Raw genomic sequence first — 27,382 nt, forward strand, 5'->3', positions numbered from 1 at the left:
ATGCAGGGGACTTTCTGTTAGCTGTTCCGAACTCCAGCCCTGGCACACAGCTCGACCCACAGACCATCTGCATTGGCATTGCTCTTCGACTTGCCGCCCCTGTTCTCGCCGAACACAGGTGTATTTGTGGCAGTGAAGCAGCAGACCGATTCGGGTACCATGGTCTTGTGTGCCGTAAATCCGAGGGAAAGATTGCAAGACATGAGGAGGTTAATAACATTATCAAGAGAAGCCTCACAACAGCCGGGTGCCCAGCAGTAAGGGAGCCACCCCAACTATGCAGACCTGATCGCAGCCTGAAGCGTTCAAATGGTATCACAATTCAAACCTGGACAGATGGTAAGCAGGTGGTGTGGGACTACACATGTGCATCTACCTCGGCTGGTACCTATCTCCAAGACATCAGGGAGGAAGGAGGGGCAACCGCCAGCTTCAGGGAGTCTAGAAAATATGGAGAACTTGCCCATCAATATATGTTTGTTCCCATAGGCTCAGAGACCCTTGGCTAATGGGGAAAGAGTGCATCTAAGTTCCTTAAGGAGCTAGGTAAAAGACTCATCAGGGTAACTAGGGATCCCAGGGCAGCTAGTTTTCTGTTCCAGTAACTCAGCGCTGCTGTTCAGAGGGGTAATGCCTGATGTATTTTGGGCACACGCCCCAGTTCTGAAGAGCTGGATGAGATTTTCGCATTATAATCAGTGACAAACAGATAACAATATGTACTAGACATGTATCTCTCACACCTCATGTACTGTATATGCCATCTTTATATCAACAATGTATCTCTTAAACCTTTGTACCATATTATGTAATAAAATATACCTATTAGTAAAAAAGAATGAAAAGATGGGGTGGTAAGGGAAGTGGTATATATATATATATATATATATATATATATATATATATATATATATATATATATATATATATATATATATATATATATATATATACCTGGAGTTTACCTGGAGAGAGTTTCGGGGGTCAACGCCCCCGCGGCCCGGTCTGTGACCAGGCCTCCTGGTGGATCAGCGCCTGATCAACCAGGCTGTTGCTGCTGGCTGCACGCAAACCAACGTACGAGCCACAGCCCGGCTGATCAGGAACTGACTTTAGGTGCTTGTCCAGTGCCAGCTTGAAGACTGCCAGGGGTATGTTGGTAATCCCCCTTATGTGTGCTGGGAGGCAGTTGAACAGTCTCGGGCCCCTGACACTTATTGTATGGTCTCTTGTTAGGTAAGACACATATGCAACAGTTAGGTATCTTTATTGTGAAACGTTTCGCCTACACAGTAGGCGTCTACTGTGTAGGCGAAACGTTTCACAATAAAGATACCTAACTGTTGCATATGTGTCTTACCTAACAACCTGTCGGTATTTTATACCATTTTAATGTATGGTCTCTTAACGTGCTAGTGACACCCCTGCTTTTCATTGGGGGGATGGTGCATCGTCTGCCAAGTCTTTTGCTTTCGTAGTGAGTGATTTTCGTGTGCAAGTTCGGTACTAGTCCCTCTAGGATTTTCCAGGTGTATATAATCATGTATCTCTCCCTCCTGCGTTCAAGGGAATACAGGTTTAGAAACCTCAAGCGCTCCCAGTAATTGAGGTGTTTTATCTCCGTTATGCGCGCCGTGAAAGTTCTCTGTACATTTTCTAGGTCGGCAATTTCACCTGCCTTGAAAGGTGCTGTTAGAGTGCAGCAATATTCCAGCCTAGATAGAACAAGTGACCTGAAGAGTGTCATCATGGGCTTGGCCTCCCTAGTTTTGAAGGTTCTCATTATCCATCCTGTCATTTTTCTAGCAGATGCGATTGATACAATGTTATGATCCTTGAAGGTGAGATCCTCCGACATGATCACTCCCAGGTCTTTGACGTTGGTGTTTCGCTCTATTTTGTGGCCAGAATTTGTTTTGTACTCTGATGAAGATTTAATTTCCTCATGTTTACCATATCTGAGTAATTGAAATTTCTCATCGTTGAACTTCATATTGTTTTATATATATTGTTATATATATATATATATATATATATATATATATATATATATATATATATATATATATATATATATATTATATATATATATATATATATATATATATATATATATATATATATATATATATATATATATTATATATATATATATATATATATATATTGTTATATATATATATATATGTCGTGCCGAATATGTAAAACTGGCCAATTAGCCAAAACTCATTTAAAATTAAGTCCTTTCTGAAATTTTCTCTTAAACATTCAAAGATATATTTTTTCATTAATGTAAATGTAAAAATTTTTAATATTGCACCAAAAGTATCTTAGAAAACTTACCTAACCTTATTATAACAAGAGCAATTTATCTTAGCCTAATCCAACTAAATATATTTTAAATACGTTTACAATAATTTAGTACTAAACAAACATAATCAAATATATTTTTTTCGTTAGGTTCAGAATGATTTTGGCGAAATTATTGCATACACAAATTTTCGCTTGTCCTATATGGCAAGATGAGCGTTGCTATTTAAGTCAATATGGCAAGTTCTGCCTATTCGGCACGACATATATATGTCGTGCCGAATAGGCAGAACTTGCGATCTTGGCTTAAATAGCAACGCTCATCTTGCTATATAGGAGAAGCGAAAATTTGTGTATGCAATAATTTCGCAAAAATCATTCTAAACATAACGAAACAAATATATTTCACTGTGTTTGTTTAGTATTAAATTACTGCAAACGTATTTAAAATATATTTAGTACGATTAGGCTAAAATAAATTGCACTTGTTATAACAAGGTTAGGTAAGTTTTCTAAGATTCTTTTGGTGCAAAATTAAAAATCTTTACATTAACATTAATGAAAAAAAATATATCTTTAAACGTATAAGAGAAATTTTTAGAAATGACTTAATTTTAAATGAGTTCTTGCTAACTGACCAGTTTTACATATTCGGCACGACATATATGGAGGATAGATGGGCTAATGAGAGCATAGGCAATGGGGTCGAAGAGGTATGGGGTAGGTTTAAAAATGTAGTGTTAGAGTGTTCAGCAGAAGTTTGTGGTTACAGGAAAGTGGGTGCGGGAGGGAAGAGGAGCGATTGGTGGAATGATGATGTAAAGAGAGTAGTAAGGGAGAAAAAGTTAGCATATGAGAAGTTTTTACAAAGTAGAAGTGATGTAAGGAGGGAAGAGTATATGGAGAAAAAGAGAGAGGTTAAGAGAGTGGTGAGGCAATGTAAAAAGAGAGCACATGAGAGAGTGGGTGAGATGTTATCAACAAATTTTGTTGAAAATAAGAAAAAGTTTTGGAGTGAGATTAACAAGTTAAGGAAACCTAGAGAACAAATGGATTTGTCAGTTAAAAATAGGAGAGGAGAGTTATTAAATGGAGAGTTAGAGGTATTGGGAAGATGGAGGGAATATTTCGAGGAATTGTTAAATGTTGATAAAGATAGGGAAGCTGTGATTTCGTGTATATTGCAAGGAGGAATAACATCTTGTAGGAGTGAGGAAGAGCCAGTTGTGAGTGTGGGGGAAGTTCGTGAGGCAGTAGGTAAAATGAAAGGGGGTAAGGCAGCCGGGATTGATGGGATAAAGATAGAAATGTTAAAAGCAGGTGGGGATATAGTTTTGGAGTGGTTGGTGCAATTATTTAATAAATGCATGGAAGAGGGTAAGGTACCTGGGGATTGGCAGAGAGCATGCATAGTTCCTTTGTATAAAGGCAAAGGGGACAAAAGAGAGTGCAAAAATTATAGGGGGATAAGTCTGTTGAGTATACCTGGTAAAGTGTATGGTAGAGTTATTATTGAAAGAATTAAGAGTAAGACGGAGAATAGGATAGCAGATGAACAAGGAGGCTTTAGGAAAGGTAGGGGGTGTGTGGACCAGGTGTTTACAGTGAAACATGTAAGTGAACAGTATTTAGATAAGGCTAAAGAGGTCTTTGTGGCATTTATGGATTTGGAAAAGGCGTATGACAGGGTGGATAGGGAGGCAATGTGGCAGATGTTGCAGGTGTATGGTGTAGGAGGTAGGTTACTGAAAGCAGTGAAGAGTTTTTACGAGGATAGTGAGGCTCAAGTTAGAGTATGTAGGAAAGAGGGAAATTATTTCCCAGTAAAAGTAGGCCTTAGACAAGGATGTGTGATGTCACCGTGGTTGTTTAATATATTTATAGATGGGATTGTAAGAGAAGTAAATGCGAGGGTCTTGGAAAGAGGCGTGGAGTTAAAAGATAAAGAATCACACATAAAGTGGGAGTTGTCACAGTTGCTCTTTGCTGATGACACTGTGCTCTTGGGAGATTCTGAAGAGAAGTTGCAGAGATTGGTGGATGAATTTGGTAGGGTGTGCAAAAGAAGAAAATTAAAAGTGAATACAGGAAAGAGTAAGGTTATGAGGATAGCAAAAAGATTAGGTGATGGAAGATTGGATGGATATCAGATTGGAGGGAGAGAGTATGGAGGAGGTGAATGTATTCAGATATTTGGGAGTGGACGTGTCAGCGGATGGGTCTACGAAAGATGAGGTGAATCATAGAATTGATGAGGGGAAAAGGGTGAGCGGTGCACTTAGGAGTCTGTGGAGACAAAGAACTTTGTCCTTGGAGGCAAAGAGGGAAATGTATGAGAGTATAGTTTTACCAACGCTCTTATATGGGTGTGAAGCATGGGTGATGAATGTTGCAGCGAGGAGAAGGCTGGAGGCAGTGGAGATGTCATGTCTGAGGGCAATGTGTGGTGTGAATATAATGCAGAGAATTCGTAGTTTGGAAGTTAGGAGGAGGTGCGGGATTACCAAAACTGTTGTCCAGAGGACTGAGGTAGGGTTGTTGAGGTGGTTCGGACATGTAGAGAGAATGGAGCGAAACAGAATGACTTCAAGAGTGTATCAGTCTGTAGTGGAAGGAAGGCGGGGTAGGGGTCGGCCTAGGAAAGGTTGGAGGGAGGGGGTAAAGGAGGTTTTGTGTGCGAGGGGCTTGGACTTCCAGCAGGCATGCGTGAGCGTGTTTGATAGGAGTGAATGGAGACAAATGGTTTTTAATACTTGACGTGCTGTTGGAGTGTGAGCAAAGTAACATTTATGAAGGGGTTCAGGGAAACCGGCAGGCCGGACTTGAGTCCTGGAGATGGGAAGTACAGTGCCTGCACTCTGAAGGAGGGATGTTAATGTTGCAGTTTAAAAAATGTAGTGTAAAGCACCCTTCTGGCAAGACAGTGATGCAGTGAATGATGGTAAAAGTTTTTCTTTTTCGGGCCATCCTGCCTTGGTGGGAATCGGCCAGTGTGATAATAAAAAAAATAATATATATATATATATATATATATATATATATATATATATATATATATATATATATATATATATATATGTGTGTGTGTGTGTGTGTGTGTTGTGTGTGTGTACTCACCTATTTGTGGTTGCAGGGGTCGAGTCCTAGCTCCTGGCCCAGCCTCTTCACCGGTTGCTACTAGGCCCTCTCTCTCCCCGCTCCATGAGCTTTATCAAACCTCGTCTTAAAACTGTGTATGGTTCCTGCCTCCACTACGTCATTTTCTAGGCTATTCCACTGCCTTACAACTCTATGACTGAAGAAATGCTTCCTACTATCTCTCTGACTCATTTGTGTCTTCAACTTCCAATTGTGGCCTCTTGTTTCTGTGTCCCCTCCCTGGAACATCCTGTCTTTGTCCACCTTGTTTATCTCTCCTGTCCTCCAGTGTCGTCAGGTTGATTTCCCTTAACCTCTCCTCGTAGGACATACCTCTTAGCTCTGGGACTAGTCTTGTTGCAAACCTTTGCACTTTCTCTAGTTTCTTCACGTGCTTGGCTAGGTGTGGGTTCCAAACTGGTGCCGCATACTCCAATATGGGCCTAACGTACACGGTGTACAGGGTCCTGAATGATTCCTTATTAAGATGTCGGAATGCTGTTCTGAGGTTTGCTAGGCGCCCATATCTGCAGCAGTTATTTGGTTGATGTGCGCTTCCCTGACCCCCTCCTGTCCTCCAGTGTCGTCAGGCCGATTTCCCATAATCTTTCTTCATAGGACATTCCCCTTAGCTCTGGAACTAACCTTGTGTGTGTGTGTGTGTGTGTGTGTGTGTGTGTGTGTGTGTGTGTACTCACCTATTTGTACTCACCTATTTGTGGTTGCAGGGGTCGATTCATAGCTCCTAGCTCCGCCTCTTCACTGATTGCTACTGGGTTCTCTCTTTCCCTGCTCCATGAGCTTTATCATACCACGTCTTAAAACTATGTATGGTTCCCGCCTCCACTACGTCACTTTCTAGGCTATTCCACTGCCTGACAGCTTTATGACTGAAGAAATACTTCCTAACATCCCTTTGATTCATCTGAGTCTTCAGCTTCCAATTGTGACCTCTTGTTTCTGTGTCCCATCTCTGGAACATCCTGTCTTTGTCCACCTTCTCTATTCTGCGCAGTATTTTTTATGTCGTTATCATGTGTCCTCTGGCCCTCCTGTCCTCCAGTGTCGTCAGTCCGATTTCCCTTAACCTTTCTTCGTAGGACAGTCCCCTAAGCTCTGGGACTAGTCTTGTAGCAAACTTTTGCACTTTCTCTAATTTCTTGACGTGCTTGACAAGGTGTGGATTCCAAACTGGTGCTGCATACTCCAGTATGGGCCTAAACTAAATGGTGTACAAAGTCTTGAACGATTCCTTACTGAGGTATCGGAACTCTATCCTTAGGTTTGCCAGACGTCCATACGCTGCAGGAGTTATCTGATTGATGTGGGGCTCAGGAGATGTGCTCGGAGTTATGCTCACCCCAAGATCTTTTTCCCAGAGTGAGGTTTGCAATCTGTGGCCACCTAGACTATACTGTGTCTGTGGTCTTCTTTGCCCTTTCGCAGTCTTCATGACTTTGCATTTGGCAGGGTTAAATTCATGGAGCCAGTTGCTGGACCAGGCCTGCAGGCTGTCCAGGTCTCTTTGTAGTCCTGCCTGATCCTCGACAGATTTGATTCTCATCATTAACTTCACATCATCTGCAAACAAGGACACTTCTGAGTCTATCCCTTCCGTTATGTCATTCACATATACCAAAAACAGCACAGGTCCTAGGATTGACCCCTGTGGAACCCCGCTAGTCACAGGCGCCCACTCTGACACCGCGTCACGTACCATGACTCGTTGTTGCCTCTAGTGTCAAGCATTCTCTGATCCACTGCAGTGCCTTTCCTGTTATGTGTGCCTGATCCTCTAGCTTTTGCAGCAACATCATGTGAGGAACTGTGTCGAAGGCCTTGCAGTCCAAGAAAATGCAATCTATCCACTCTCTCTCTTTTGTCTTACTTCTGTCACCTTGTCATAAAACTCCAGTAGGTTTGTGACACAGGATTTTCCTTCCCTGAAACCGTGCTGGTTGTCGATTATACACTTGTTTCTTTCCAAGTGTTTCACCACTCTCCTCCTGATGATCTTCTCCATGACTTTGCATACTATACACGTTAGTGACACAGGTCTGTAGTTTAATGCTTCATGTCTGTCTCCTTTTTTAAAAATTTGGACTACATTTGCCATCTTCCATACCTCAGGGAGTTGCCCAGTTTCAATGGATGTGTTGAAGATCTTTGTTAGTGGCACAAACAGCATCTCTGCTCCCTCTCTAAGGACCCACATAGAGATGTTGTCTGGTCCCACTGCCTTTGAGGTGTCAAGTTCACATAGCAGCTTCTTCACCTCCTCCTTGGTTATGTGTACCTCATCGAACACTTGATGGTGTACCTCCCTGTTCTGAGTTCCTGGAGTCCTACCGGTTTCCACTGTAAATACTTCTTTAAATCTCGTGTTGAGCTCCTCACATACCTCTTGATCGTTTCTTGTGAACTCCCCATCACCCTTCCTCAGTCTGATTACCTGGTCCTTGACTGTTGTTTTCCTCCTGATGTGACTGTACAACAGCTTCGGGTCAGACTTGACTTTCAATGCTATGTGTGTATGTGTGTCGTGCCGAATAGGTAAAACTGGTCAATTAGCAAGAACTCATTTAAAATTAAGTCCTTTCTATAATTTTCTCTTATACTTTTAAAGATATATTTTTTCATTATGTTAATGTAAAAATAAATAATTTTGTGCGAAAAGAACCTTAGAATACTTACCTAACCTTATTATAACAAGCGCAATTAAATTTAGCCTAATCCAACTAAATATATTTTAAATAAGTTTACAATAATTTAATATAAACAAACAAAATTAAATATATTGTTTTTGGTTAGATTAAGAGTGATTTTTGTGAAATTATTGCAAACACAAATTTTCCCTTTCCTTATTCGGCAAGAAGAGCGTTGTTACTTAAGCATATATATATATATATATATATATATATATATATATATATATATATATATATATATATATATATATATATATATATATGGGATGGGGTCCACCTCTGATGTAAATTGTGGGACCCATAGCCTCGGAGAAGTGGATAAAAAGGCTTCAAGGAAGGATATTTGGATTTCTTCCTGAAGCCATTTTAATATTCCATTTCCCCTACCACCCCATCTTTTTATTCGTTTTTACCAATTGGTATATTTTATTATATAATATGGTACAGAAGTTATAAGAGATACATCGTTGATATAAATGTGGCATATATAGTATATAAGGTGTGAGAGATACATGTTAGTACATATTGCTACATGTTTGTGACTGATTATAATGTGAAAATTTCATCCAGCTCCTCAGAGCTGTGGCGCGTGCCCAAGATACAACATGTATTACCCCTCTGAACAGCAGTGCTGAGTCGCTGGAACAGAAAACTAGCTGCTCTGGAATCCCGTGTTACCGTGATGAGCCTTTTACCTAGCTCCTTAAGGAACTGAAATGCACTCTTTACCCATGAGCCAAGGGTCTCTGAGCCTATGGGAACAAACATATAATGGTGGGCAAGGTCTCCATATTTTCTAGACTTTTGGGACTCCCTAAAGCTGGCAGCTGCCCCTCCTTCCTTCCTGATGTCTTGGAGATAGGTATAAGCCAAGGTAGATGCACATGTGTTGTCCCACACCACCTGCTTACTATCTGTCCAAGACTGAAGGGTGATGCCATCTGGACGTTTTTGGCTGCCATCAAATCTGCATAGTTTATGTGGCTCCCTTACAGCTGGGCATCCGGTAGTTGTGAGGCTCCTCTTGACAATGTTATTAACCTCCTCATGTCTTGCAATCTTTCTCTCGGATTTACAGCACACAAGACCATGGTACCCGAATCGGTCGTCTGCTTCACTGCCACAAATACATGTGTTCGGCGAGAATAGGGGCGGGAAGTCTAAGAACAACTCCAATGCGGATGGTCTGTGGGTCGAGGCGTGTGCCAAGGCTAGAGTTGGGAACAGCCAACAGAAAGTCCCCTGCATGAGGAACTCTCACTGCGAGGAGACGGGCTCTGTCCTTCCTTGCCACACTCTGAAGAACTGCTGAGATTTAATTCTCCTCTTTTGGGCCATCCCAGCGAGACTGTAGTTGTTGGGGGAGAAAGTCTGGTTTCAGACACTGCTAGATTATCCCATATATATATATATATATATATATATATATATATATATATATATATATATATATATATATATATATATATATATATATATATATATATATATAAACACTGATCTCTGGCTGAAGGAGACTCGAACCTACGAACCTTGAAACAAGGTACGCAGTGCTATACCAATCTCACCACACTGGACAATACCTTGGCATGCAGCTTGCGCTACACGTTGATCCAAGCAGCCAGCTTTCAGGGCTTACAGCTTTTCATCTCATCCCCTGCATGCATCAGCCTTACTAGAGATTTTAACAATGCGAGAAATTTGCAAGAACAGGCGAAATATATATATATATATATATATATATATATATATATATATATATATATATATATATATATATATATATATATATATATATATAGTGAGATTGGTATAGCACTGCGTCTTGTTGTGAATTCCTTGCACAGACACAAACACACACACACACACACACACACACACACACACACACACACATATATATATATATATATATATATATATATATATATATATATATATATATATATATATGTATATATATGCAGAGGCAACAGGAACCTTGTCCTCTATTTTTACTTCTACCTGAGGTTCCCAGCAGCCCATTGATGACCTAATCAAGACCCACATGCAGCGGCAACAGGAACCTTGTCCTCTATTTTTACTTCTACCTGAGGTTCCCAGCAGCCCATTGATGACCTAATCAAGACCCACATAACACTAACATGTGTGGATACCCAGAATGATATAAATCAACTGCAGAAATCACCCAGAAGTTCACAAATTACCAACTAATAGGACTCGTACTACCACCTCCTACCCCGCTGCCACTGAAGAGATACTCCACAACATTCACCCATCGCCTACTATTCACCCGAAGCCACAGCCAATGGACAAGGATCAGAGCAATAAAAGAAGATCCAGTAACCAGCTAAGGACTCCTAATATCAAAGGTGAGAGCAGTAAAAACACGAGGAAAACTTGTGGTACTGCCAGCCAGGACATAACCCTCATCACCCACCGGCACCACCACAACACACGACAGACAACAACAAACATGGCTGCCGTCACAGTCCAAGATAACTCCTTCCCAGTATTTGATGCCAAGAAGATCACCGACCCAGAAATAGCTAAACTCTTTACGATTCAGAACCAAACGATCACCAAACTAACTCAAGAAATGCAGGAACTAAAAGCTAGCAATGCAGATTACCTCAACAAGATCACTGCTCTAGAACATAAACTAGACACTCTGGAACAACAAAGCAACACCCACACCCGGTCCCTAGACACCATCAACACTCTAAAAGACCAAGTCACCCTACTTACTACCAACATTACAGAGGAAAGATCAAGAGTGGACCAACAACTTGCCAATGTCATAACCAACTTCCAAGACCATAATGACCAACAGCAGCTATCTGACGCTGTTGTAGTTAACAGCAAACATCTCCCAGCCACAGTCACCCAAGAGACCTGCATGGAGACCACCCTACAGCTTATCAAGGACCACCTTCGCCTTAACATACGTAGTGATGACCTAAAGGATTGCAAACTGATGGGCTACCAAGCAGGTAAAAAAACAGTGCTGTTAAAATTCCAAACTAGCCTACAAAGAAACAACCTACTAAAAACATCTATTTCTATGAAAACTGATGTTTACGTCAATGAGTGCCTTACCAAAACAAGACAAAACCTTCTTTATCGGCTAAGAAAATTACGCTATGCCCAAAAAATCCACCAGTGCTTTGTGAGGGATGGAAAAATCGCAGTTAGGAAACAGCCCACTGGGAAGAGATACTTCATCTCTACAGAACATGACCTTAAAACATTCTTAAGTGAGGCTGGACTAACAGAATCAGAGTAAAGTGCAGATAATACCCATAGTCCACCGTTAGTGTTATATTGTCATAAATTTGTGCCCCCCTAAAATTCTAATACCCCAACTACTTTTGATTGTCATTGTTGTATTCAAAGACCATTCTACCTCATAGTCTTAATTGTGTTTAATATCTACAGAATCTATCTCCTTTTTTACAACTTACCACATCACTGTTCCATCTTATTTTATTATAAACTAACCATAACTTGTCCTCAATAATTCTACCTCACTTTAAAAAATACTCAATTGCCCAATTTTATTCTAAAATCCCTATTATTGCCCAATTTTGCTTTAAACTATATTGATCAAACTTATTGTAAACTTCTTTTATTGAGCATTTTATTCTATACTTTTTTAAACTAGTATTTTCAACTACAACTTTTATATTACCCTGTCTACCATCTTACTAGCATATTATAACCAAGTCATTGCCATTTTTATTTTTATCATTTTTTTTTATTATTATTCTTTTGCTACCTTAACTTGTGTATTTTATCCTGTCAATTTAAATCTAGTTATACTCTAATTCTTGTAAACAACTTATATAAGACCTTAGTGCAATTACAATTGAGAGTCTTGTGCCTTTTTTATATTATTAGATTAAACTCAGTTGTACTATAGTCAACACCAAATTCATTATATTAGACCATAGTGCAATTACTAGTGAGAGACTGGTGCTATTTTTAATTTGTATTTTTATATTATTAGATTAAATCTAGTTGTACTATAGCTCATTCTAGCTCAAAATTTAGACTCCACAAAAGTCATTATATTAGACCTTAGTGCAATTACAAGTGAGAGTCTTGTTCTATTTTAAATTTGTATTTTTATATTACTAGTTTATACCTAGTTGTACTTTAGTTCATTCCAGCACAACACATAGACAACATCAACTTCATTATGTGTAGTAGTGACTATACTCTATATGACCAAAATACTCTAGCTATACACTTATCCAAGCTTCCCACCACTACAGATATCAGTACTAGAACTCAACACATAACTCAGGATATAAATAACCATAATTTAAACCTAGAAGATGATTGATCACGTTGACCCTGATCTAAACCTCCATAATCTGACACCCAATCAAAACCTATTGGAAAGTAACTGCCTTTATTACACAGCATCACAAGCCAGCACTATCCTAAACAATGCTAAAAGTCTATCAGTACTTAACTACAACATCAGGTCCCTAAGCAAACACTATGATGACCTCCTGGCACTCCTTGAATCACTAAAGACACCCTTCTCCTGCATTATTCTTACTGAGACCTGGCTTAAGCAGGACACAATAGATATCTACCCTCTACCAGGATACACAGCAATTCACAACTGCAGACCAAACCAAGTTGGGGGTGGTATTGCAATCTATTACTCTAACCAATTATCTTATATTAGCACCACTTGCTTTAGTGATGAATATGGGGAATACATTTTTGCTAATTTTACTGTAAAAAACCTTAAGACACCTATAACAATCGGTGCCATTTACGGGATACCTCACACAAACATCCCAAATTTCAGTGAGAAATTAAAGTCACTAATAACAAACACCTTCTCTTAGCTGGAGACTTCAACATCAACCTTGGCTTACTAGATGATCAGCCTGTAACTGATTTCATCAACAATATGAACAACACACTTTTCATACCAACAATAACTAAACCAACCAGGCTCACTGAGACAAGTGCAACCATAATAGACCACATATGGACCAATATACTAGCCCCCCTTAAATCAGGGATAATCACATAGCACTACAGACCACTACCCTACCTTCCTCCTGACAAACATTAATAAACCACCACTCGAATACAACAAAGTCTCATTTAGACTCCATGACGAGGCCTCAATAAGGAAGTTCACAGCTGACCTAGAGATTGTTGACTGGCCTACAGAATTCTCCAAGGCCAATGGTATTGATGACTGGACAGACATTTTTCTTAACAAATTACTTAGACTATACAACAAACATTGTCCTATAAAAACGAAACAGATCACAAACAAACGGCTTGGTTGCCCATGGCTAACCAGCACCATTCTGAAATCCATTGACAAGAAACACCAATATGAAAAGCAATATAGACAGGGCTTAATACACAAAGATATTCTTAAACACTATTCATCAGTTCTCACCAAAGTAATAAAGAAAGCCAAACAACTATACTACTCCAGTAGATTCACAGACACTAGAGGAGATATAAAAAAGACCTGGAAAACACTCTCTCAGATTCTAGGGACCCACAAACTGAAAAAAAACAAGAATATTGTCCTAACTAAACCTAATGAAACACCACTACATCCCACTGACACAGCTAACAAGATAAACGACTTCTTCTCAACCATAGGATCTAATCTTGCCAATAAAATCCCACATACCAATGCCCATGCTGGGGACTACCTAGATGGGAATTTCCCAAATTCCTTCTATCTTGCACCAACTGAGCCCTCGGAAGTCACCGAGATTATAAAGTCACTTAAAAACAACTCAGGGAATCTGTCTAATGTCCCACCATTACTGTACAAGCGAGCGACCCATATCCTTTCGCATGCTATTTCATTACTTTTTAACAAGTCACTAGAAACTAGCACCTTCCCGAAACTACTCAAGATGGCAAGGGTTACACCAATACATAAAGGTGGTGACCCTACAGACTTAAACAACTATAGGCCAATATCAAACTTACCATTGCTATCCAAAATCTTTGAGAAACTCGTGCACAGGAGACTATATTCATTTATAACAGCACAAAACATACTCAACCCCTGCCAATTTGGATTTAGGAAAAATAAAAGCACTAATGATGCAATCGTAAAAATGCTAGATCTGCTTTACACAGCATTGGAAAATAAGGAATATCCACTAGGAATTTTTATTGACCTAAGAAAAGCTTTTGACACAGTAGACCACGACATCCTACTCCACAAACTTGATCATTACGGTATAAGAGGCCATGCGCTTGCTTATTTCAAATCTTACCTTACTAATAGGTATCAGTATGTTACCATTAAAGACACAGCATCAACAACACGGCCACTTGATACTGGAGTTCCGCAGGGAAGTGTCCTTGGTTCCCTGCTCTTCCTCATATACGTCAATGATCTTCCAAACGTATCCCAACACCTGAAACCCATTCTCTTTGCTGACGACACGACTTATGTCATCTCTCACCCTAATCTTGCCACCCTCAACACCATTGTTAATGAGGAGCTGATCAAAATATCGACTTGGATGGCAGCTAATAAACTTACGCTTAACACTGACAAAACCTACTATATTATGTTTGGTAGCAGAGCAGGAGATGCACAAATTAACATTAAGATCGACAACACTCTAATTACTAGACATAATGAGGGCAAATTCCTAGGCCTATACCTTGACAACAACCTGAATTTCAGCACCCATATCCAACACATAACCAAAAAAGTATCCAAAACAGTTGGGATCCTCTACAAGATACGATACTACGTGCCGCAAAATGCCCTTCTCACACTATACCACTCATTTATCCATACCTCCCCTATGCTATTTGTGCTTGGGGATCAACTGCAGCAACACACCTAAAGCCAATAATAACCCAACAAAAAGCTGCAGTAAGAATAATCACTAAATCCCATCCCTGGCAACACACCCCCCCACTCTTCATAGATCTAAACTTACTCCCTGTTCAGTACATCCACACTTACTACTGTGCAATCTACATCTACAGGACCTTAAACTCCAATATCAACCTTGACCTAAAATGCTTTCTTGATAGTTGTGACAGAACCCACAGGCATAACACCAGACACAAACATCTCTACGACATTCCCCGTGTCCGACTAAACCTTTACAAAAATTCAATGTATGTCAAAGGCCCTAAAATCTGGAACACCCTACCTGAGAACTCTAGAACTGCAGACACATTCATCACCTTCAAAACTACCATTAGAAAACATCTTATCTCCCTGATACACCCCATCAACTAACTACACGAATACCACATGGTGGTTCACACTTACACTCACTCACCCATTTGACCATAAACAGAAACATTAATCTCAATCTTAAAATAATGAATCCTATGATACTCCAATACTGAAACTATGTACTGTGCCAAAACAAAAGTATTCACATTGCTAAACTCACAAACTAGTATTTAGTCACTTAGCCATAATACCAACTTACCTCATAATTTGTAATATTTTAAAATAAAGAATTAAACTAAGTCTGCCCGAAATGCCTAGCCATGCTAGGCGTTCTAGTGGTACACTCTGTAATCATTATTTAACTACATGTAAACCACACAACAACCAAATTCTGTAAATTCAACATTGTAATCTTTATAGAGAATAAACTTTGAATTTGAATATGTCGTGCCGAATAGGCAGAACTTGAGATTTTGGCTTAAATAGCAACGCTCATCTTGCCATATAGGACAAGTGAAAATTTGTGTATGCAATAATTTCGCCAAAATCATTCTGAACCAAACGAAAAAAATATGTTTGATTGTGTTTGTTTAGTACTAAATTATTGTAAACATATTTAAAATATATTTAGTAGGATTAGGCTATAATAAATTGCGTTTGTTATAATAAGGTTAGGTAAGTTTTCTATGATTCTTTTAGTGCAAAATTAAAAATTTTTACATTAACATTAATGAAAAAAATATATCTTTAAACGTATAAGAATTTTTTTTAGAAAGGACTTAATTTTAAATGAGTTCTTGATAACTGACCAGTTTTACCTATTAGGCACGACATTTATATCTATCTATCTATCTATCTATCTATATATATATATATATATATATATATATATATATATATATATATATATATATATATATATGTCGTGCTGAATAGGCAGAACTTGCGATCTTGGCTTAAATAGCAACGCTCATCTTGCCATATAGGACAAGCGAAAATTTGTGTATGCAATAATTTCGCCAAAATCATTCTGAACCTAACGAAAAAAATATATTTCACTGTTTATTTAATATTAAATTATTGTAAACAAATCTAATATATATTTAGTTGGGTTTGGCTAAAATATATTGTTCTTGTTATAATAAGGTTAGGTAAGTTTTCTAAGATTCTTTTGGTGCAAAATTAAAAAAAATTACATTAACATTAATGAAAAAAAAAAAAAAATAAACGTATAAGAGAAAATTTCAGAAAGGACTTAATTTTAAATGAGCTCTTGCTAATTGACCAGTTTTACATATTCGGCACGACATATATATATATATATATATATATATATATATATATATATATATATATATATATATATATATATATATATATATATATATATATATATATGCAAAACAACCACTCTGAAAGAATAGAGAAATTCCAAGCGCTTTCGTGACTACTCACATTATCAAGGAACTATGAAAGTGAAGCATCCAAGGAAGCTATATAAGGGGTCGGCCAACACCTCACTATCAGATCCCACAACGGTTAAACACGTGACGCGCGGCGAGCCAACTTGGATAGGTCCCTTGCAAAACTCACCCCCAAGCTATTTATTTGTCCAGTGGGGGTGAGTTTTGCAAGGGACCTATCCAAGTTGGCTCGCCGCGCGTCACGTGTTTAACCGTTGTGGGATCTGATAGTGAGGTGTTGGCCGACCCCTTATATACCTTCCTTGGATGCTTCACTTTCATAGTTCCTTGATAATGTGAGTAGTCACGAAAGCGCTTGGAATTTCTCTATTCTTTCAGAGTGGTTGTTTTGCATATTTTGAAATCACCTGTTTACTGTGATCTTATTGCATATATATATATATATATATATATATATATATATATATATATATATATATATATATATATATATATATATATATATATATATATAAGGACATATATGCACAAAGGATAGAGAGGACATGATAACGACGGATGCACTTACATTAGCACTGTAATAATTCACACACATATACATACACACATACATACACATTTACACACAAGCATATTTGCACATATATAAAATTATACATCCGTACATGAATACATACATACGTACATATACACATTCATAAACACTTATTTGTAAAAAAAAAAAAGCACATATATACGTATGTAGAAGCATACACACATAAATTCACATGTATATTTTTCATACACACACAAACGCTAATGTTTATAATAAAGCTGATGAAGCAGGCAGAGTGACCTAGTAGCGACCAGTGAAGAGGCGGGGCCAGGAGCTATGACTCGACCCCTGCTACCACAAATAGGTGACTACACACACACACACACACACACTTAGACCGGTCCAAAAATAAATGTTAATTTTAAAACTTCAAAGGAAGTGCACTCCACAATGTAATTTTTATTCCACTATACGAGCCTGAACGGTGTGCCAAAATTTAGACCATTTCATACATATTTAAAGGTTGTGCAAAACTCCATCTTTGGTTTCTCTCTATCGCAGATTTCATCTTCAGCACCGAGTACATGAACTGCATCGGAATGATGGTTAGTAGGATGTCCCCTCGAGTTTTTCTTAACAGCCTGGCTTCTGACGAGAGGTGACATACTTCGCATGTCACAGTTCTTTCACCTGAAGCAGAACCTACTCTCAGTTTTCGTGGCCTTGATCTATGTCCGGTTCTGGCACGAGGCTCCACGTGGCATGCAAGCCCCTCGCAGTGACTTGGACTTCCTCCAAACCTTTCGACCGTATCCGAACAAAAAAGATCGTGAATGTTGCTACTCTCACGCCATCTCTGGTATCTGGCAGAGCACCTGGTTGGATTGGCGTTCTCCGACGATTAAGTGGACTTTGCGACAAAGTGCAAGATGGTGACCAACCTCGAGCGGGAAAAGAAACCAGGGTGCCTCAGTCGCTTGCAAGGTGTGCCAGAGATCGGAGTCGGATTGGAGGAGATCGTAACTAAGAGAACGCTGAAGATGTTTAGCATCATTGCTGAGCAGAGGAAGGGGAAGGAAAAATCTTCCTTCTTGAATGAAGACCCTGAAACGTTGGAGACGAACACGACGTTCCTGGAAATGAACAAGTCTGCAGGTCCTTTGAAGGTCGTGAAAGACGCAGCAGAAACAGCTGTTTCCCTCGTTCAGACCTTCAACATGTCTATGGAAAATACTGTATATATTTTCCGTAAATACGGTAATTTATAGGTAAATAGATGGCCTATATTGTATTTAAGAAAATTTATATTATGGAAAATGGGAAACTGAGCCTGCGCCTGCACAGAAGAAGACTCGCCATCTTGGTTTTGAATTGTGTACAACGTTGGTGTGATGGGAAGGAATTTTCGTGCTCTAGAGGTTGAAATTGGGCTGACACCTCTCAAATAGGAGGCGAAATTGTTGGACATGCATTCCTGCATAACTTGAGATATCAGACGACTGGACAAGACAGCTCCAGGAACCTCAGATAAGCTCTCTAGATTTGTGTATAATTCTGGCCAGTGTTTTCATAAATTTAGTTAGTGAGGTTTTTCTGAGTATGATACAACTTAATATCCAGTCAAATTGGTGAGTGATATTAAGATATATTTTCCTTCTGTTATGTAATTATGTTTATATATAATAATTTTTTAATACACAGTCCACGAATTTATATATTTACCAGAATTCCTGATGTATAATTCATTTAATTAATAGGTCCAGAGCAACTTGTGGTTGTGACAGTGGTAGGTATCGAAGGGGGACATTTTTTGCGACCTAGGTGTCCCAAATTCCTACTTGTCTATGTAACATTGATAAATAATAATTATCTTTGTTATCATTTACTGTTATGTACATAATTAGTTACATTCAGATAAAAGCAATTTTCCACAATGTCACTGACCACGGACGAGGAGCAGAAACAGTACCTTCTCCGCCTTGTGGCGGATCACCGTCGCCGCTTCCCTGCTCCGACCAAGGAGAGACTAATGAAGGAGGGTGATTCAAATGAGCGACCCGACACGACCCGATCCGACCCAACACAACCAGATGCTTTTGAGAGGCTAATAACTTTTTCCCTATATAAGATAGAGACTTAATTCCTTTTGAATCTGATAGTCTCATGAAATAAATTATGTTAGTAACCGTTTGCTTCTCTGGAATTTCATGGTAACTCCCCAGAAAATCATGGTATTTGAGGGGATGTTTGGCCAAATTTCGATGTTTGTTCAACTTGAGAAGTGAACTGCATGAGATTTTCTGTTGTGACACTATGTTTTCTTTACTGAATTTGAAAGAGAAAAGATGGGAGAATACAGTTAAGAATTTACAATTTTTTTTTTTAATTTTTAGTGGGAGAAATCAGCTGGGGAAAACACCCATTTTTCAGTGATTTTTCAGTTGAATACAAAGTCCAGTGGTTGGTGAAGGTCGATCAAAACCGACGATTTATCATTCAAGAATTTATGACAAACACGTTGCTTTATTTAAATCGAGTGGTAGCTCCTCTTCAAAGCACATATAATCGCTCGCTCGTTACGTGCTCAACAAAGCGCTAAAAACTAGTTATTGATTCAGAAAGGACTTTAGTTCTTGCTAACTGATCAGTTTTACGTATTCGGTACATTTTATATATATATATATATATATATATATATATATATATATATATATATATATATATATATATATATATAATGTCGTGCCGAATATGTAAAACTGGTCAATTAGCAAAAACTCATTTAAAATTAAGTCCTTTCTGAAATTTTCTTTTATACGTTTAAAGATATATTTTTTTCATTAATGTTAATGTAAAAAATTTTAATTTTGCACCAAAAGAATCTTAGAAAACTTACCTAACCTTATTATAACAAGAACAATTTATTTTAGCCTAACCCAACTAAATATATTTTAGATTTGTTTACAGTAATTTAATACTAAACAAACACAGTGAAATATATTTTTTCGTTAGGTTCAGAATGATTTTGGCGAAATTATTGCATACACAAATTTTCACTTGTCCTATATGGCAAGATGAGCGTTGCTATTTAAGCCAAGATCGCAAGTTCTGCCTATTCGGCACGACATATTTATATATTTATATATATATATATATATATATATATATATATATATATATATATATATATATATATATATATATATATATATATTTCTTTCAACACACCGGCCGTATCCCACCGAGGCAGGGTGGCCCAAAAGGAAAAACGAAAGTTTCTCCTTTTACATTTAGTAATATATACAGGAGAAGAGGTTACTAGCCCCTTGCTCCCGGCATTTTAGTTGCCTCCTACAACACGCATGGCTTACGGAGGAAGAATTCTGTTCCACTTTCCCATGGAGGTAAGAGAAAATAAACTACAAGAACAAGAACTAATAAGAAAATATTAGAAAACCCAGAGGGGTGTGTGTATATATGCTTGTACATGTATGTGTAGTGTGACCTAAGTGTAAGTAGAAGTAGCAAGACATACCTGAAATCTTGCATGTTTATGAGACAGAAAAATGGACACCAGCAATCCTACCATCATGTAAAACAATTACAAGCTTCCGTTTTACACTCACTTGGCAGGACGGTAGTACCTCCCTGGGCGGTTGCTGTCTACCAACCTACTACCTATAATATATATATATATATATATATATATATATATATATATATATATATATATATATATATATATATATATATATATATATATATATATATTGCATGTGTAAAATATGCGTATATGTGTACTTGTGCCCACCTATGCTTCGAATGCAAAGTTTAAATATGTATATACATACATATACACTAGACAAAAACATACATTCACACAGACATACATGCAAACGCATGCATATACGTTTATAAATCCAAGTGTACATAGGTGCATGCACTCATGTACACATTTTCAAGTGTACATACGTGAGTACTCATACACATTCGAAACTGAACATATAAACATTCAAACATATGAAAAACCGTACACACTCATACATATATTCCGTCACACACACTTTGTAATGTTGACATACATACATTCATACACAAATTTTTAATAGTGTACAAACGTACTTGCACTCAAATACGTGTACATATTTTAATGTTTAGCGTCATTATAATGTTGTGCTCTAGCTGCTGGTTCTGAGGTAGAGGAGGCTGGGCTTATACAACACGGGGATACCTTTCTTGGATCAAGAAAGTGACTACATATACAGGTAACGTCTTCTTGTCTGATAACTCATAAAAGGCATGCACATTCCACTTTTTAAATTAAAATAAACTTTCTTATAGAACTGTAGAGAATTTGAAAACTGAAACAAGTATATTTTGAAATCGCAATTTAATGGCAATCTTGAGTTTCACAAATTTAGTGACCCTTTGGGTTTTTCGTACTTTTTTGTTGTAGAGACGATACAGTTGTTTCCTTCATCCTCTAAAGTTTCTCATCATTTTGATTTAATTTAAACTTTCAGAGTTAGTGTATCTCAATTAGAGAAAGATTCAGATATTAAAGACTGTTTAGAAAACCCGACAAATTGGTAACTAAGACGCTTGGGCAATATTTAAGAATCTTTGTTCCGGAAACGTATCGTCACCCAGTGGCTTCTTCAGTCCAATACAGAGAACGATGGAAGGTCGTTCCATGGTCTGGAACGATCGTTCCAGACCATGGAACTGAACACTTCTCCAGGCTGAAGGACTGACCACATCAAATACTTTTTCTCCATGTTTGATACACGGATTTCATCATCTTTATTTCACTACTACTGCTCCCTTTGTATTTTACTGAAGAATCCTACTGTGTAAGCGAAACATTTCATCAATGAAGATACCCAGCTGTTGCACATGTGTCTTAACCCTCGTTTCCCAGATGGTAATAACGTCCTTTAATCTTCAACTTTTCGGTATTTTATACCATTTTCAACAACCATCTAGTATACCCAGTGGTATATCATGAAAACCTTTCTTTTGTTCAAAAACAGTTAACTGCGCTGCACAGACCTGCAGCCGGGGAAGGGTAGGGAAGAATTCCCCCCCTTGAAAAGTTTTGCCCCTTTTTTCTTGGGTATCTTCGGAAATGACAAGAATATAGAGCTAGAAGAAACATGCACCTCTAAATAAGAGAATTCATTGCCAGAACGATAGGCAGAATGACATCATTACGATGTGCAGTACTCGAGACACACACAGTCAGCATTACCATGTGTAGTACTTGAGACACAAACACACCATGTGATTATTAGCCAAGCAATGCTTTATATTTTTTTAGAGAGTAAAAGCGCTTATTCATTGATAAATCTAGCTTATATAACGTTATTGGTGCTACAAACTTTGAGTCAGAAATTTTTTTTATTCTCCAAGCTCTTCTATTCAAAGTGACAGGTATTACTAGGGATTTTCGTGGGGAGAGCCAGCTAGAATGTGGTAATAATTATTAATATATTCATATATTTATAGCAGAGACTTTAGATCAAACGTAAATAATCCTAAATGAGTCAACAGAGGCTAAAATATCTCTGGGTTTACGGTAAAAGAGAAGCATTTACAGACAAATCAAAGAAGAGAGGGTTACGTTGTTGACCAATACATTCATGAGACGTCAAAAAATGAAATAAGGAAAGCATAAATAGAATATGAAATTAAGGTTGTGAAGGAACTAAAGATGAACCCAAAGAAGTTTCTTACAGGTATATAGGAATAATACTTGTGAAAAAAAAGGCCCAGTTTACGGTAACTCAGAGGTCGACTTAATGTTTGTGACAAAGAAATGTGCATTGATTTTAACACTTACTTCTTCCCTATTTTTACGGAAGAGAGAATGTAAACGAAATGGCAGCAGTAAAATTACACCGGCGAGGACGAAAGTAAATAAATAATACTTGATCATATCTTGATAAACTGAAGCTAAACAATTCAAGCGTTTTTCTTGATTTTCTAAAAGAATGAGAGGAACTTAGTAAACCATTAGCAAGTCTCTTTAACCGATCACAGCAAATGGGTATTATGCCGGATAAATGGAATATAGCACACGTAATTAACCCATTTATGAAGGGGTTAATAGTGCCTCAGCGTCAAATTATAGACCAATTAACATAACTTTAACTGTGGGCTGGAATAAATAATTGCAGATGCAGTTCGAAGTCTCACTGAGAGACATAATTTGACCACTGAATCTCGGCATGGTTTTACTAAGGGATTTTCTTCTCTTAAGAATTTAATAACCTTTTTTTTTCACTAAGGTATTTGAGGTGGTAGACCATGAAAAAGAAGCAAGGTACTTGATAGAATTTCACACACAAAGTAGCGGCACATGGTATATGAGGAGAAATTATCTTTTGGGACGAGGTATGATTGACTGATAGGCAATAAATTAGGAGAAGTTGGAATGGGGGATCCATTTCTAGCGCTGTGCAACAAAGGGGGACAGAATTAGGTCTCATGTTCACAATCTGCATAAAAAAACAGAGACGAGGGGGAATAAATAGTGACACAAGCAAATTTAGAGATGATGTTAAAGTAGAGCGTCAAATATTTTCTGATGTGGACACGAGAAAGCTGCAGTTCACTGCTTACAAATCTAATAACCACGGCACTTAAAAGCTAAATAAAATAAGATTTAGTCAAGCTAAATACAATAAAGATTTAGAAGTGCTGGTTAGCAGAAATTTAAAGCCATGACAACAGTGCATATGCATTTGCACTATAGCTAATTGAATTTTTGGCTTAAAATCCAGAAGTACATATTCGTAATTTCAATTTTATGTGTCATAGGTAAGGCGTCATTTAGATTAGGCAGATCAGTTCTAGTTTCCATATTGCAAGAAAATATACAAAGTTAACAAATTAGGTCCCATGTATCGGATATTTTTCCTCCGCAGACAAGCTGAAGACAGTAAATTTGCACTCACTTGAAATATGTTGATTTAGGGTGAAAGTGACTGAAGTGCATAAATGGAGAACATGGATAAATAAAGGAGATATAAACAACGTGCTAAAAGTATCTAACCAAAACAAGACTTGCAGCAATGCATATCAGTTTGACAAATTTAGATTCAGTATATAGTGAAGTACTGGTTTGGCAACAGAACTGAAGATTCGTGAAAAAATTCCCAAGAAGAGTCAGTGAAGCGAGAACTATGGGTAGTTTAAATATAGGTTGAATGGGTGCATGACTATGTATGGTTGTAAATGAATTGGATCTGCCTACCATGAGCAACTATTTTTACAGCAGTGCCTCACCTTTCTCATGTTCTTATTCTAAGGAAAATGACCTGTTCAACAAAGGGCCAGAAGCAGTTCGACTATAAGCATGTGTAATGAATTGATGCAGTGAGCGCAACAATCTGGTGCTCAACTGCCATACGTTAGTCCATATTTTCAACCCTAGATCACTTTGATCAACCAACACGTCATGACATTCTTCTGATCAGAAAGTATAACTTTTTATTCTTGTCTTTGAATCTCGGTACACCAATAATTTAAAAATTGACTCAGTTTTAAGCAACTGAATTAGCTCATTTATTGCTGACTATATTAGTGTATTATATACAGATATCAGCAATTAACGAAAATGAAATTTAATTTTTTCCGTTACTTTTCTTTTATATGAAGCTATTTATATATACTTATTTTTACCTAGATAGTAATTTACAAGACTGATGATTACTAGGCTATGCTGTGGGTTGAGGTAATCATTTTTTTTTAGCCAGATGTTCTGCAAATGCCAAATAACCTTTTCTAGACGTAAGTTTCCTCCCTCACATGTTTTTACATTCAATATAGGCCTAAGTAAGAAACAAAATGCCACATAACTACAAAATTTGCATCAACTACACGTACAACAGTTATAGCTTCCCTGGCCTTATATGTATCTCGTCTGTCCTCTAATCCTAGCTGCGGACCTGACTCTTCAGATGATGGCAGTCCCAGGGGCAGAAAATATTATTGAGAAGAAATTCCAGCATCAAATGTTTTTCACAGTATATTTGATTTATATGAAGGATCTTAACATGGATTTGGAGAAAAATTTGTTAATTTAATCCAGATTAATAGGAATCCAACGTCTAGCAGTGGCATATTATTTTGTGACCTGCAGGAGAGTGAAAGATGATTTTTCATATCAAATGTTGAGTATTCCAGAGGCAACTTGTCAAAGCAACAAACGCTCCTATCTTACAAGATTTAAAAGTCTGGACTCCCATCAGACCAGGATTAAATTCACTGAGACAAGGATCATTTATTCTTGAAAGGAAGAATTTTTATAGGGAAAGTAATGCTTACCATGTTTCTCACGAATACACGACACTGAATAACATACGGCTATGTCATCCTTACCTTTAGTTATAGTATTCTCAGGGGTAGGAGGGATAGAGGCTGAAGAAGACTACACACTCAGAAGGGGTGGATGAGAGACTACACATGCAGGGGGTGGATGAGGGAGACTACACAGTCATGAGGGGTGGATGAGAGGGACAACATATTCAGGGGATGGATGAGAGAGACTACACATACAAGGGATGGATGAGGAGAAACTAAATATTCAGGGGTGGATGAGGGGGACTACATACTCAGAGGGTGGATGAGGAATACGTACCTGAGGTCGCTTCTCATCTGTGCTGGGTACTTTGTCTTGGAGTAGTGATGGCGCCACACTCCTCAAGACGGTCGCTAAAGGGTTTAGGAAATTTTCATGGTTTACCTCCTGCCCTGGTCTGCTAGCCTTTCTGCGTCCTGACCTCAGAGCTAAGCTGGGTTGCGTGTGACCCACCTTATGGTCTATGATGGTCTGTGTGTAAGTTGTCTTGAGGTCTGAACTAGGTTGTGTGTGGGTTTTCCTGTGATCTACACCGTGCTGAGTGTGGGTTGCTCTGTGATGACTGTGGGTCGTCCCTGGGTCTGTGATGGAATGTGTGTGATTCTTCCCGTGGTCTGGACTAGGTTGTGCGTGGGTCCTCCTGTGGTTTGTGTTTAACTGAATGTTGGTCATCCTGTGGTTTGCGCTGCGTTGTGTGTGTGTTCTGTGATTTGTGATAGGCTGTGAATGGTCTGCGCCTGGCTGGGTGCGGCCCATCCTGTGGTCTTGATTGAAATAAAGCTGATCAGTCGACGTGTAGGCTGCATCATCTGTGGAAGAAGAGAAAACAAAAATGAGATACACACACACAACAGCATCATGTAACACATTGTCTTGCGGCGTCTTACAAGTAACACCTCTCAAAGAGCACCCTCATCAATGTTATGGCTCCTATTACTCTGTTTCAAATTTTACTTGAAGAATAGGAAACAAAAATGTAAAGATATTAATGCTGATTAGAGCCCTAATGTATAACATATGGAGCTCCACAAGGAACCATTTTGGGCCCACCTCTTGTATAATTTATATGATACTTATTGGTGTTTAATATGAACTTTACTGTATGTGCATGACACTGCTCTCATCGTGTATTATTATTATAATAATAATTATTATTATTATTATTATTATTATTATTATTGTTGTTGTTGTTGTTATTATTCCCCTCAAGGAAGTTTCCTTGATGCTGGTAAGGGGCTCTTGTTGTAAGGAATTGAACCTGCGCTCCAATTCCTTGAATCGAACCTGAGTGCCTTCCATTCCCCAGGTTCTGTATGACACCTATGGGTTTAGTGCTTCTCCATAAATACAGCAAATACATTATTATTATTATTATTATTTATCCACGAAGGGGATGAATCGCGCAATCACGATAATGACCATTAAGTTTAGCATGAGTCAAGACGAATTTACCAGTACACTAAATTAGATAAAAAAAGCCTACTTAATAACTGGAGAATGACTCTTCTGATCAGCCTTAAATTCTTCAGCCCAGCTGTTTTGTCGAGAAAGTAAGGTTTGCATTGTTAATTGGCTGCATAAGTCCCAATATGTTCATTTTGTAGATGAATGGTTCAGAGAACCGACACGTTGATAAATTAGACACATGTGCAGCTCTTGGGTATCTTTATTGAGGAAACGTTTGCTCAA

At 38.1% G+C, this 27,382-nt stretch overlaps 1 protein-coding gene across 1 annotated transcript in view; it reads right to left on the reverse strand.

Moving 5' to 3' along the window:
- LOC128692266 (uncharacterized) overlaps positions 1 to 27,382 on the reverse strand; it is a 330,098-nt gene that overhangs the window by 43,634 nt on the left and 259,082 nt on the right. Inside the window, exon 2 of the mRNA XM_070082095.1 lies at positions 25,973 to 26,502. Coding sequence (XP_069938196.1) covers positions 25,973 to 26,449 — 477 coding nt within the window. The 5' untranslated portion in view covers positions 26,450 to 26,502. The remainder of the gene's footprint in view (positions 1 to 25,972; positions 26,503 to 27,382) is intronic.

This window comes from Cherax quadricarinatus, chromosome 6, assembly GCF_038502225.1.
Source record: "Cherax quadricarinatus isolate ZL_2023a chromosome 6, ASM3850222v1, whole genome shotgun sequence".
NCBI classification, from domain to species: Eukaryota; Metazoa; Arthropoda; class Malacostraca; order Decapoda; family Parastacidae; genus Cherax; species Cherax quadricarinatus.